The sequence below is a fragment of the Zeus faber genome, assembly GCF_960531495.2.
Source record: "Zeus faber genome assembly, chromosome: 13".
Taxonomy (NCBI): domain Eukaryota; kingdom Metazoa; phylum Chordata; class Actinopteri; order Zeiformes; family Zeidae; genus Zeus; species Zeus faber.
The window spans coordinates 10,283,093-10,296,004 of record NC_137198.1 but is presented as its reverse complement, the minus strand read 5'-3'; the positions used below and the strand labels follow the sequence as shown (position 1 = coordinate 10,296,004).

The following is a 12,912-nucleotide window of genomic DNA, read 5'->3' as shown; positions in this document are numbered from 1 at the left end:
GTGGATCATCCCATGAAATACACGACGACGTCCATCTCCAAACTGCATGGTCGACGATGTGTGTGTGCGTGTGTGCGTGCGTGCGTGCGTGCGTGCGTGCGTGCGTGCGTGCGTGCGTGCGTGCGTGCGTGCGTGTGTTATGGCGGTCCATGTCCTACACCCGTGACAGTAATCATCCGTCCTCCACCAGAGTTCAGCTGTTGGGGACTTTTTGGGAGCTTTTTTTTTTTTTTTAAACCTCTCGTCCCTGAAAACACCCACCTGAGCCGGTCTGTAGAACTCTTACCCAGTCAGGGATGCAGAAATAGATCCGCTTCATCCAGGGTTAAAGGCTCTATCCCTGGACACCATCTTGTCTCTGTAGGTGACCGCTGCAAACCGCAACAACAACAACAACAACAACAACAACAACAACCTATGGATTTACTCAGTGACTACTCGTTTTTTTTTTTTTGAATGGGAGCAGATATGGTGATGAGTTTTGGCCTCTCATGCTCCGCGGAGCCACAGTGTGTTATTATTGTGTAATAGGCAATCAGGCCGGAGCACCTGAAAAGATTAGGCGTCTTTATGTTCACCATCGATTCTACGGTGCTGTGGTTAATGGTAGAGGACGCCACCAAATACAGCTGGCAGCAGGGCGGTGTGTGTGTGTGTGTGTGTGTGTGTGTGTGTGTGTGTGTGTGTGTGTGTGTGTGTGTGTGTGTGTGTGTGTGTGTGTGTGTGTGTGTGTGTGTGTGTGTGTGTGTGTGTGTGTGTGTGTGTGTGTGTGTGTGTGCGTGTGTGCGTGAGAGAGAGAGAGAAAACAACACTATTAACCATTGCTCCTGCAGCGTTTCTGTTTTCAAAGATCAGGAACCGTATTGACGACCTGGATTGGAATGTGTCTTCTCGCCGTTGTTGACGTGCACTGAGTGGGGTATTGATTTCCACACCTCTTGATGTTGTTTTCCATTGTTGTTGTTGTTATCCAAAAAAATTGAACAGTGGAGGCAACCGCCCGAGCGAGACCGTTTTTTTTTTTTTTTTTGTTTTTTTTTTTTTTCCTTTCTAAAGACAAACAAGCAATTATATATGAGTGGAGGCAAACGGGTCGCAGCATAAAATAAATGGGTGTGATCATTTTCCACCCGTGAAAGTTTCTTGATAGTGGGACGTTTTGGAAATTGCGTTTTGTGTCCCCGCAAAAAAACCTCCTAAATTAACTCATTTTCGAGTGGTGCAATTATCTTTTACCTCTGGTCCACCCCTGGCAAACTGCCCAAAACCTGATGAAATGAGTATTATGCCAATATAACCAACATGTTATAGTTCTGGTTTAACAATATCTAATCTGACCTATTGTTACATGTCCATAGTTTCCGGTTCTAGGGTACTTATAGATATTGCATAGTGTCATCGTGTAACACACTAAAATATGATGCACATATTTATGCAGTGTAACAGCAGGCTGTGATCAGGAAATATATACAACATATCCTTAAATGCATAAAGGTCGAAACAAACAAAAAGGTCAAATCAAGATACCCCTGCTTTCCACAAGTTCACCCAGCCGCCAGTCCCTTCTTTTGTCTCTGAAAATAAATAACATTTAATGACAGCAAAAGCTTTTTAACGTCATTAAAAATATGAATGCCCAAAATATGGGTGTTGGCATTGTTCGCTAGAATACAGCTCCAGTATTGTTTTCAGAGGAATGCAAAACGAAAAGCCCATAACAAGTGACTCACCTTGAAAACAGAAAACGGAAATGCCTTTTCCGGCTTTTTTTTTTTTTTTTTGCTTTTTTTTATTTTATTTTTTTAAACAATATTTCATCACAAAATGAATAACGACAGGGTGACATTTAGTTTTTCTCGTGTTTTGTCGAATGTACAGTTTATTCCAAGTTGACCCGCCGCTCACACAGTGTCCCACCCTGCGGCCCTTGTCATTGTGGCCTGGCACTAGGACTCTGTCTGGAGCGCCTCCTCCTGCAGGAGCACCACCACCTCCTCCACCTCCTCCTCCTCCTCCTCCTCCTCCTCGAGGCCTCCAGACTGATGCGTGTGACTCCCCGTCCCCCCGGACACCGGAGGGGCCCGGGGGATCCCACTGGATGAGCTCCCTCTCGGGCTCCACACTCCTCGTGGCGTTTGTGTTGTATTGTACTTCCCTGGCTGGAGTGGCTGTTTTGTTTTCCGTTTTTTTTCTTCTATTTATTTATTATTATTATTATTATTATTTACCTGTTTTTTTTTTTTTGGTGTGACTGTCTATTTTGATTCCATCGTTTCACATCGTGCTGTATTGTTTTCCTGCACTGCAGTGCTATGAGCTCCCACATTTAGGGCCCCAATTTGTCGCGACCGTCACATGTGATTGTGTGGAGTGTGCCGCCCTCCTGTGGTCCCCGTCCGCACTATAACGAAGACGGAAAGAAAAGCATCACGTTCTATCATCAGACGTTGCCTAAATTGAATAATAGCTGCTTGGAAATGTACAACATTTGCATTGTAGGTTTTGTGCAATGCGCACGGCTATTGAAATAAATCAGCACAAATTATCCTCAGCCACCATCATTTATATATAAGTTATGATAATCGGTACTGTTTATTATTCTTATCCTTTTTTTTTTTTTTTTTTTTTACAATGTCTTTTTTTTTTAAACAGACAGTTTTGTAAATACAAATGATTTGTAACCGTTTTTTTTTTTATCTTTTAATACTATTAGTAATTATCCGTTACCATCTAATACTATTAATGGACATTTGTATTTGGTTTGCAGGAGATGTCGCTGAGAGCCAGTTTAGAAAACAGTATTTCGTATTCTTAAGTGAAATGACATACTCCCAGTTGTAAGCTGTATTTTATTAACATGATATAGAAAGCGAGAAATGCTGATTTCAAAAGACAGATTTATATTTAAAAATAAAATGGAGCAAACGTTCCCCTCCATACCTGCTGGGGGCGGTGGTCCGCCATGTTGGTGTTTACAAAAAGACACAAGGGGGAAGCTCATTTTCAAGCTAACTCCAATATCGTACTCACTTTTACCCAAACGGGCTCTGTATTTATATTTCTACTTGTTGTTTTTGTACGTACATGTTATTTATCTCGCTAAACCTTAACGGACAGGTCGCCGACAAAAAAAACACAATGGCGGGTCGCGTCGTCCGTGTGCAGTAAGTATGTTGATCGACGCGGACGCCGGGGTGACGTCTGTTTCTGTGTTCGTGCGTTGGGTCGTGTTGTCTGTGCTGATTTGGGGTCGTGTTGGCGTCCGCGGGGCGTGAGCCCGTACAAGCCATGAGAACGGCCTTAAGTCTGGTGTGAATATCGGAAGACGTGAATCCACCTCGACACCTGAAACCCGTCTCCATATGTACACGTAGAGGACAAATCCGTGGAATTCCTTGTACTCACTGTGCACCAAGAGGTTCCCTCAGCGGTCTCTTCACTTCCCTTTTCAAATGTGTGTTCCTCTGAGGATATAAAACATCTGAGATGACGGTGCAGTCAAGTTGAGGCTGCTTATCCGAACACGAATGACGGCAACGACAATACAAAAGTGGTGATCAGCACTTAACAGTAAAGTAGTAAGTAATGAATTGAGTAAACCAGACATTGGAAAGAGCACATTACATACAAATAACAAGAGGAGAAGATAATGCTTTATTAATCCCTGCAGGTGCAGCAAAAAAAAAAGTCAAGTCAAGAAATAAATACAAATTAAAACGAGGTCAGAAATAACGTGCACATCTGTCTATACACGTTAACATGGAGTAGCGCTATGCTAGCTAGTAGTACTATAACGGTAACAGAATATACAGCATAGTATCTCCAGCTCATGCGCTGCCGTCCCTCTCTACACCGCGCCCCAACAAAATCTGTCTTTTAAAAAGGTTCTTAAAGAGTGTTGAATCCAACTCCCTGATACCTGATTATACGCTAGGGAAAAGCCTGCCTACATGGTGGAAGTTTGGATTTGCATGCCGACCATTATTCATGTTCAAACTGTCATGAAGGAAACCCAATTGTGGCAGCAAAGACAGCCGGGGAGACGACTGAGACAACCTCGGGCCTCTGAACATGCGGTCAGCTACCATTAAAGTAGACTAGTGGCGAAAGAAGGGAGAATAGGAGCTGTGTTTGCGGTGAGCGATACAAAAACAAAAGTTCCTCGGGCGGCCCCTCAAAGGGCAACGCCAGGAATAAGTGTGTGCAAAGGTATAAAAGTGTGTGACATGGTTGGAAAGAGCAGCTCTCCTGCAGAAATGCCCGGCCTCCTTGTTTAAAGTTGTAATAAAGGTATTTTTTTTGAAGCGAATTCCTTTGGTTTCCATAATCTGTCTCTTCATTTGTTAAGTGTTGTTTTCCCACAACGCGGACACCCCGTAGGGCTTTCCGTGTGATAGCATGAAGTTAACCGTACTGGAGTTTAACCATCTCTCACCACCTCAAAATGTCTGCCGTGGAATGGGCCCCATTAACGCCATGTCGCTTCTTGTTTCCCGTGCGTCGTCTAGCTCCTCCTAAGATGATCGCCGGCCGGAGGGAGCGCGCCAACAAACATGCATCGTTGTTCCTTTTGTGCCAAGTCCTTCCCGTCGCCGTCCAAGCTCCGCAGACATCACCTGGTCCACACGGGGCAGAGGCCTTTCCGCTGCGGAGACTGCGACAAAGCCTTCAACCAGCCCGCGCATTTAAAGGCCCATTCACAGAAGTTCCACCGGAGACCTTCGACAGACGGCGGAAAGGGTGGGGTCTCCCCGAGCGGTCCCCGGCTTCTCCCGTCAAACCGTCGCGAACCAACTCATGAGACGTTCAGACGCGATGACGGCGCCGGGAACACCGCGTTGTTTTCTTCGCCCCAAATCAACCAAAAGGGCGAGATGTTGCCACAGAGCGTCTGGCTTTCAGCCTCTGGGGATCAAGGTGGTGGTTCAGACGACAACCCAAAAGTCATGGACGGCTTCATGTTTCAGAACCGGAATGAACCCGGCGGATCGTGGTTCAGGGAGCCAAAAGCGCAAGATGAGCTGGGTTTTGCCGCGGACAAACCGCCGTGCTCTGCAAAACGCGGGTTCACCTGCAAGATCTGCTTCCAGTCGTTTGGTTCGTCCCTCCAGCTGCAGATTCACTTGCCAGTGCATAAGACGCTGAAGCAGATCGATAACGGAACGTGCGTGATTTCCAAGACGGCGTCAGAGCCCCGGAAACTGGGCTTGTGTGGGCGCGGATCGACTAGAAGCCACCAGTGTCCCGTCTGTCCAAAATTATTTTCATCGCCGTCCAAGTTACGGCGCCATTTTTTGATTCACACCGGTCAGAAACCCTTCCCCTGCCCGAAATGTGGCAAAGCGTTCAGACAGGAGACACACTTGAAATCCCACCTGCAGGCAACACACAGAGCGCAACTATCGCAAAAGTATCTGGAGTCAAAAGGTCTAGCCGGTCGGCGGGAGGAGGAAAGAATAACCTCTGTGTCAGATTTACAAGGCTCCAGTCGCCAACTAACACACGCAAACTCATCGGTTGAGCTAGAGCTCCAGTGTAAAATAAGTCTCAGTGCTCTGCGTGACCTCGGCAAGTCCGAGACCAAGGCGGGGACCATCGCTCACTCCACGAGCGCAACGGTTAACCACCTGACACGACATACACGGAACGAATCGGTCGAGAGGGCGCGGTGCTGTCCCGCCCGAAAAGTCTCGAAACCCTTTCGCTGCGCTTCCTGCAGCAGGTCGTTTCGCCTGGAGCTGAATTTGATGCGTCACCAGGATCTCCACAACAAACAAACAGCATCGAAAAGCAATAGTCCTGCGGATAACCGATACAAGGCCAACATGAATACTCTGAATTCCAAAGAGCTGACCTCATCTGAACCCTACCCGATGGATGATCTTGACCTCAACATAGTTGTGAAATCGGAGCCGTGGAGTGAAGGAAATGGGGATCGGATGGACCTTTTTCTGAGGCCCGGTGACACCGCGCCGCCGGTCCCGCGGACTACGACTGCACCCCGAAACCCCAGCCGCTCTGAGAGCGCGAAGAGCAGGTTCCATCAGTGTCAGACGTGCTCGAAAAGCTTCCTGTATTCGTCGAAACTGCAGAGACACATGATGACCCATAGCGGACAAAGGCCCTTCGAGTGCCAGGTTTGCGGGAAGAGTTTCCGTCAGAAAACGCACCTGAGGGTCCATTGTCGCACACATCAGTGGTCCAGGTATCACAAGCAGAGGTCGCACTATCTGGGCCGGCCTCCGTCACGCGCGGCTGGATGCAACGTGAAGCGGCTCCCTTCCTCGCAAGCCGAGGATTCGGAGAAAAGACCCGACGTGCGTGTCGTTTCTGAGCTACAACGTGGCGGGGACACTTCTTCGCGGGGTGACCACGACGATAGAGAACCAACGTATTTGCGTTGTAGTGCGAAGGTGAAGGAAATCGTCCACTCGGTCCACAAGGGCCACAGTCGCTCACGCGCACGTGACGCCGGCGGAACGCCACACAGATGCCTGCTGTGTTTCAAGTGCTTCTCTTCTCCCTCCAAGCTGAGGAGACACGAGATGGTGCACACCGGCCTGAAACCCTTTCAGTGTCTGGTGTGTGGGCGGACGTTCAGGCAGGTGCCACATCTCAAAGTCCACGAGAGAACCCACTCCACGTGGAGGCCGCCCGTCCCGACTCATCGGCAAGGAGAGACGGGGAAAAGATGGATGGAATCTCACGAAGGGAATCCGAGGGAGCGGCCTCGCGCACTTCATCCCGGCACTCTTGACTTTATGGACGACGGCGTTAAAAAAACCGATGCCGACTGGTTAGCGCTGTCAGATATGGGTTTACTGGGTGAGGGCACGCAAGGTACGCAAAGGGAAGATTGCGGTGACGTCCGCATCAACTTGGCGTTTCCCTTCGAACTCTCCTCGGAAATTTCAAAAGTGGTCCAAAATGAAGAGGAGGCCGATCCATCTACGTCACAGCAGTTGGTGGTCAGCACCCATCGTAGTGCAGAAACGCTCTTCCAAAGCAGTTCTGTGGCTGAAACACCTCTCCGGGACCCCTCGGGGCCGACCTGCCGGCCCCAGGCGGACTGGGGACGTTATGGTTGGTGTGAACCGTTAAACATCTACGAGTGCGACGGGTGTGGTAGGAGTTTTGAGAAGGAACGGGATCTTGGTTGTCATCAGTGTGACAGCGGTGGTCGTCCCAAAATGGCTCAGACCGCTCTTAAATATCACTGTGATATTTGCTTGAAGAGATTCGTTGCTCCTTCCAAACTCGCGAGACACTACAGAGTCCATACCGGGCAGAGGCCCTTTGCGTGCGACGTCTGTGGCAAAACCTTCACGCAGTTGACACACCTTAGATCACACCAAAAAGCGCATATGTGATCATTAAAGTGGACCTGTTATGCTCCTTTTTTTACCAAGTTAATATACGGTCTCTGAGGTCCCCAAAACATGTTTTTAAAGTTCTTTTTCTGAAAATGCCACTCAGATTATGCATTAGAGCCATTCTAAACATGCCTCCGCTTAGAGCACAAGTTCCTGGTTCTGTGAGCCAATGGGGTTTGAGCCACGGTTTCAGGTTTTGTTTTGTTTGCGCTGTAAACGTCCACTGATTTCACCCCATCAGTACACTAAAATATGTTTCGGAACAAATTTGGGGCGAGAAATAAACAAGCCAGGTACTGAATCTTCACCCGTACATATAATTTAAAAGTTTGTTCCGACTTTCACTGCGGTGTCCGGACCGCTGCGGAGCTCGGAGCGCCGTGGGATACAGCGGGGCTTGGGGCTTTTCATTCAATTACGGAAACGTCGAAAAATCAAATAAAATTAATACATCTACGGTTTGTTTGGAAAAACGCGGAGCAGGTCACGCGCCACGGCCCACGGTACGGTCAGTGGACAAACACACAGAGTAACACACCGCGGTGTCCGGAGCAGCGCAGAGCTTGGGGCAGTGTGGGATGCGGCGGAGCTTGAAGCCTTTCAGTTTCATTGAAGTACGGAAAAGTCGGGAAAATAAAATAAGTACGTCTACAGTTTTATTTGGAGAAACGCGGGGCCATTCGCGCACCACAGCCCGCAGTAACCTAATGTGGGCACACTCAGAAACACACAGCAGAATTATTTTTTAAATTCTTACTTTTCCCCTCGTCTGCAGTTTTGTCACAGACAGTCGGTATTAATTCCTCTCTCTTTTAGAAGATTTGTGCTGGTCTCTGCAGCCAACCGACCACTTCCATGATGAGCTCTTAGCATCGACGCTAGCGGGTCCGGTCCCGCCACAGCCGTGGGTGGAGTTACTCAGACGAGGGGTGGTTCCAATTCTAATGTCTCAATGCAACATAGTACTAAGACACAAAGCTGAACGGCTCACTTTAGGATATATATTCTGAAACAGACAGCTCACAAAAAACTGAGTGAGTTGTCTTCTTTCTCAGTTTGTGTGTTAGTAGGCCCATCAGAGACCCAAATGCATGTGCACAAACACTGAAAAAGTGAGTTTTGCGTAATAGGTCCCAAATAAAGGATCAAAAATATGTCACTGAAATATGTATGCATATTGTCCGATACATGGCAAATTATATTATTATTTATTGTGATAGCATATTTTACGTGCTCTTACTGATGCCTGTTGGGAAGCTCCAGCGTTTGCAGATTTTTCCCCCCCCCCAATAAAGTAGTATCTTGCTACATTGACAAAAAAGTTATTAGTAATTACAGCACAGTATTAATGATGATGATGATCATGATTATAGTAATAATAATAATAATAATAATCAGTGCGACAAAAGTATTAATACTTTGACATTGATACATTTTATTAAGGCAGAGTTTATATAGCGTAGTTCATACATATAAATAGAAAACAAAATGGGTTGGATGTTTTGTGAATGGATTTGCCATGATAATGGTGAGGATAGAAAGTGCATCTGTATCAAGGTGCAGTGCTGAGCTACAGTAATTTGACATTTCATGTGACATGTCCAGATGGTAGAATGATGCTTCTGTCACAACCTAACACAATAAAATCGAACCCAACTGATCTCAACTTTTTTCCCATATGATTATTGTTGTTGTTGTTTTTATTATTATATGATTTTTAAGTATAGAAGAAGTAGAAGAATCTTTATTTGTCACACAGCACAGCACACTACAACACATGCACGCAGGGTGAAATGAGGCCTCTGCGTGTCACCCATCCTGGCCTGTCCTTCCTCCGGGGGCGCAGCCAGGAGCAGTGGGCGGCATACGTGGACGCGCCCGGGGGACCTGGTGATGAGTGTCCATCGCCGGTCAGACGATGATGTTGTGCATGTTTTTTGGCGGTGGGTCCTTACTGACGTGAGGTGGAGGAAACCCCATGTGAGCACGGGGAGAACATGCAAACTCCACACAGAAAGGCTCCATGGAAATGATGGCTGTGGATTGAAAAGCTCTGGGTAAATGTCAGGTCACAGGAAAATAATGGCTTGGAGCTAAGAATACAGTGTGGCTTTTAACATGAAGGTTATTCTATTCTCAATATTATTTATTGGTGTATTTATTTTCAAGGTGGATCCAGTTTCCGCATGCCTGACGTCCACGCAGGATAGGGACCAAAGTTATTTGGTTTGTTTCTCGGGGAAGATTATATCAGCGTGCTGAAACCGGAAGTAATTGGCCTTCAGCGCGTTTTTTTCCTGTGTACATGCGTAGTCGGCGAGCGGTGTTGACACAGATGTATCAGGAATAAAGATTTGTGAGTTAATGCTTTGCACCTTCATTTATTTTATGAGCGAACGCTTAACGCACTTAATATAATTCATCCAAGCACAACTTTTTAATGAGTTGTGACTTGTTGTGAATTGTTAAATGCTCCCTGTTTATCGCATCTTAGCTAGGCAGCTAGCGTTAGCCAACTCAAGATTCGTAAACGCTATTAACTCCAGTTCAACACCAACATTTAACTGTTAACGGTCATCGCGGTATTGTTCGTAGCTTTTCTCTAATCCGGTTCTCAAATTGTAATCTGCGCTTTTAGATAGTAGTACAATGCGGTATCGTTAAGGTGTGCACTTGGTTCTCCTACTTCTGTGATTCTCAACCGTTTACATATTGATCATTTGATATAAATAGCCCTATAAGAGTTTATTTCCGAGACGCCAATCGGAAAACGCGTTTATTGTGCGATGTTATTTAGTCCAAAATATAAGTTGTTGAAATTCTCTAATTGTGCTAACGTTGATTAAATAATAGGTAAAGTTAACTGTTAATAATTTCCAGGGCAACCTCTTGAAATCCTGGGAGTCCCCAGACCCAATGTTGACATGTCACTGCCCTACTTGACATGTATTTAATCCATCACTAGATCTACGTCTAAGATAGTTGAAGGAATTTGTTAAGATAAACACATTTAAAATTGGTGCCTTTTTTTGTTCTCTCAGTGCCCCTGAAGGTGTTCCAGACAGACATTATGGAAAAACAGCCTCCTTCTAAAAAGGCTGCGGCACCGTCCGTGTCACAGATAAACGCAGAATATGTCACGCAGGTAACTTACATACCAACAGGCCGATGGTTTCCCCTTTGTTATATTATTTGATATTTAGTATAGTCGATGAAAAACAAATCAAATTCAACTTTAATGCTGACTCCATGTTGTTTTCCTGTGTAATTATGTTTATTGCTCTTTAACATTGAATGCATAATTGTAGATCTCCAGCTTGTATTTGATTATTGTCCCTCTCATTTCAGCTGGCCAATAAATATTGGGCTCCCCATGCCAAGAACAAACTACCGTTTGACCCCAGGGTATGTTCTTATTTGAGTCGTATATACTGTCGTATATGTAAAGTCGAGCCAAGTACAAGGGAGAAAAAAACATTGTAATGAAGTGCTGATTGGAAGCTCTTTGTCTACCCATTCATAGTAATGCTGTACCAATTATACAGCACTCCTAAAACTGTTCAATGCAATCCATGTGGGACCATTTGTAATCTACAATATCAGGAAGAGGGTAACCATGGTAGCATAATGGCATCAATGGGTCCATGCTGCTTCTAACCCTTATTCCCCTCAATGGTTTAGGTGTTGGAAGATGTTTACGAAAAGGAGATCCTCAGCTCCAAGTGAGTGGAGTTAGAACTTTTGACCTGAACTGCTTTATTGGTCCACATTGCATAGACATTTTAGATATATAATGAACTTTTTTTTTTCTTTTAAAAATTTTAGGTTTGCCATTAGAAAGATTATGCTGCTGGAGTTCAGGTGGGTCATTCAAAACCTTCGACAGAGATTAAAAAACCTGTACTGTAGCATTGTCTGTAGATGTTTGTCTCTTTTTTTCCAGTCAGTACCTTGAAAACTACTTATGGGTGAACTACACTCCTGAAGTGTCCAGCAACGCCTTCCTCATGTCCATCTGCTGCATCGTCAACGAGAAGTTTAGAGAGAACGTTCCCGCTTGGGAGGTAGGAATTACATCTCATTTCAGCCAACACCAGAAATACAGTAGTTTACTGTGATTGAGATCAAAATATTAAAAATGTATTATTACATTTGTTTGGCCTTTGTTTGATTATAGTTTACCATATAGGAAACAGTTAAGCAGATATAGCTTTACGTAAGATAACCGTTTTTTCTCTGCTGTGCTTTTGACTCATGAGTGAGTAGGAACACTAGCGTTGACGTTTTTATAATACAAACTGATTACAAGCCATTCTTTCCATTCTAACTTAATCTTTCTTGTTTCAGCCGTTCAAGAAGGAACCGAGCCACTTCCCCTTCTTCTTTAAATGTGTGATGGAGGCCATTCTGGCAGACGAGAAGGCCGGACTAAGCCTGAGGGAGCAGACGGTGCTGCTGGTCTTTCTGGACCACTGCTTCAACAGTCTGGTGTGTACCACTAACCCATGAGCAGCTTAATTTACTCACTGGGCACTTTACTAGTTCATTTACATTTTATAATGTTTGATCTTATTTAAAAATTATATTTATCATGTAGTTGTCTTATTTATTTAATACCAAAAATTAATTCCCTGTACTAGGTGTGCATTTATGCTATTCCATAACGGCCACCTGGGGGCAGCATTTGACCAGTCAGTCTGCTCAGTACCTACATATAGCATGATGAGTCTCTGAGGATATCTCACTGTTGTTAGAGCCTGGTCCACTTGGATTGTATCCCATAATATTCCGTAAATATTTCACTTGCTGGCTCTAATCAAAGGGTAATGTTGAATAATGAAAATGTCGCCAGCAATACCTTTGACCAGGTCTATTCTTCTTCTCTCTACTCTCCCTCTAAATTACCACTTCTCTCGCAGGAGGTGGATTTGATCCGGGGTCAGGTGCAAGAGCTCATCTCCCTCCCCATGTGGATGTGCCTCCTGCCGGTAAGGTCCATCCCCGTCACCCCAAACTATTTTCATGTTTCTCCATTGACTAGTTTTTAATTCAGAGTGTCAAATGAATCCTCTGTCACACAGCGAAGAATCTCGCACTGATAGAACTGTATTTACCATTTTCAGTCAAGGCTCCAGCACGAACTGAAGAAAGTCCCAAAGCTGCAGAAATTCTGGAATCTAATCAAGAAGAAATTTGATAAGATGGACGCTGAGGCAGCAGAGCGGTAAGGCTGTAGTTTCCCCTCAACTGCGTCCTCACATCTACAGAGAAATGTAAAGACATGACGTTCTGGCAGATCATAACGATTTATTTTTTCTTTATTGCTTTCTCAGGGCTGGCAGGGAGAGGGGCTTCCTCTCCGCTCTCATTAAAAAGTTTCTGGGAGTTCTGATGTCCATTCCACCATCTGGTAAACAGCAAACATTTTCTAAACTTCTCTGAGAGGAACTTTTAAGAGGCAGCTGTACTGTGGCACAGTGTGGAACAGCTTTATTGGGAATGCATTTCACAAAGTTGAAGGACCGTACTGATGCCAAAT

At 45.3% G+C, this 12,912-nt stretch overlaps 2 protein-coding genes across 2 annotated transcripts in view; both read left to right on the top strand.

Moving 5' to 3' along the window:
• Positions 1-3,092: 3,092 nt before the first annotated feature.
• LOC307239203 (uncharacterized protein) lies at positions 3,093-8,999 on the top strand. Its single transcript, XM_080012523.1, has 2 exons — positions 3,093-3,164; positions 4,509-8,999. Exon 2 carries the CDS (start codon positions 4,554-4,556, stop codon positions 7,368-7,370), a length of 2,817 nt encoding a protein of 938 aa, XP_079868649.1. The 5' UTR covers positions 3,093-3,164; positions 4,509-4,553; the 3' UTR covers positions 7,371-8,999.
• A 670-nt stretch (positions 9,000-9,669) lies between these two features.
• aqr (aquarius intron-binding spliceosomal factor) overlaps positions 9,670-12,912 on the top strand; it is a 71,912-nt gene continuing 68,669 nt past the window's right edge. The window contains exons 1-10 of the mRNA XM_080012949.1: positions 9,670-9,729; positions 10,415-10,518; positions 10,722-10,778; positions 11,055-11,095; positions 11,199-11,234; positions 11,317-11,437; positions 11,721-11,861; positions 12,293-12,361; positions 12,497-12,597; positions 12,707-12,783. Of these exons, the coding sequence (XP_079869075.1) occupies positions 10,444-10,518; positions 10,722-10,778; positions 11,055-11,095; positions 11,199-11,234; positions 11,317-11,437; positions 11,721-11,861; positions 12,293-12,361; positions 12,497-12,597; positions 12,707-12,783 (718 nt within the window). The 5' untranslated portion in view covers positions 9,670-9,729; positions 10,415-10,443. The remainder of the gene's footprint in view (positions 9,730-10,414; positions 10,519-10,721; positions 10,779-11,054; positions 11,096-11,198; positions 11,235-11,316; positions 11,438-11,720; positions 11,862-12,292; positions 12,362-12,496; positions 12,598-12,706; positions 12,784-12,912) is intronic.

Bases quoted from the DNA above. Each gene is read 5' to 3' on its own strand.
- LOC307239203 (XM_080012523.1), top strand. From the start codon at position 4,554: ATGCATCGTTGTTCCTTTTGTGCCAAGTCCTTCCCGTCGCCGTCCAAG.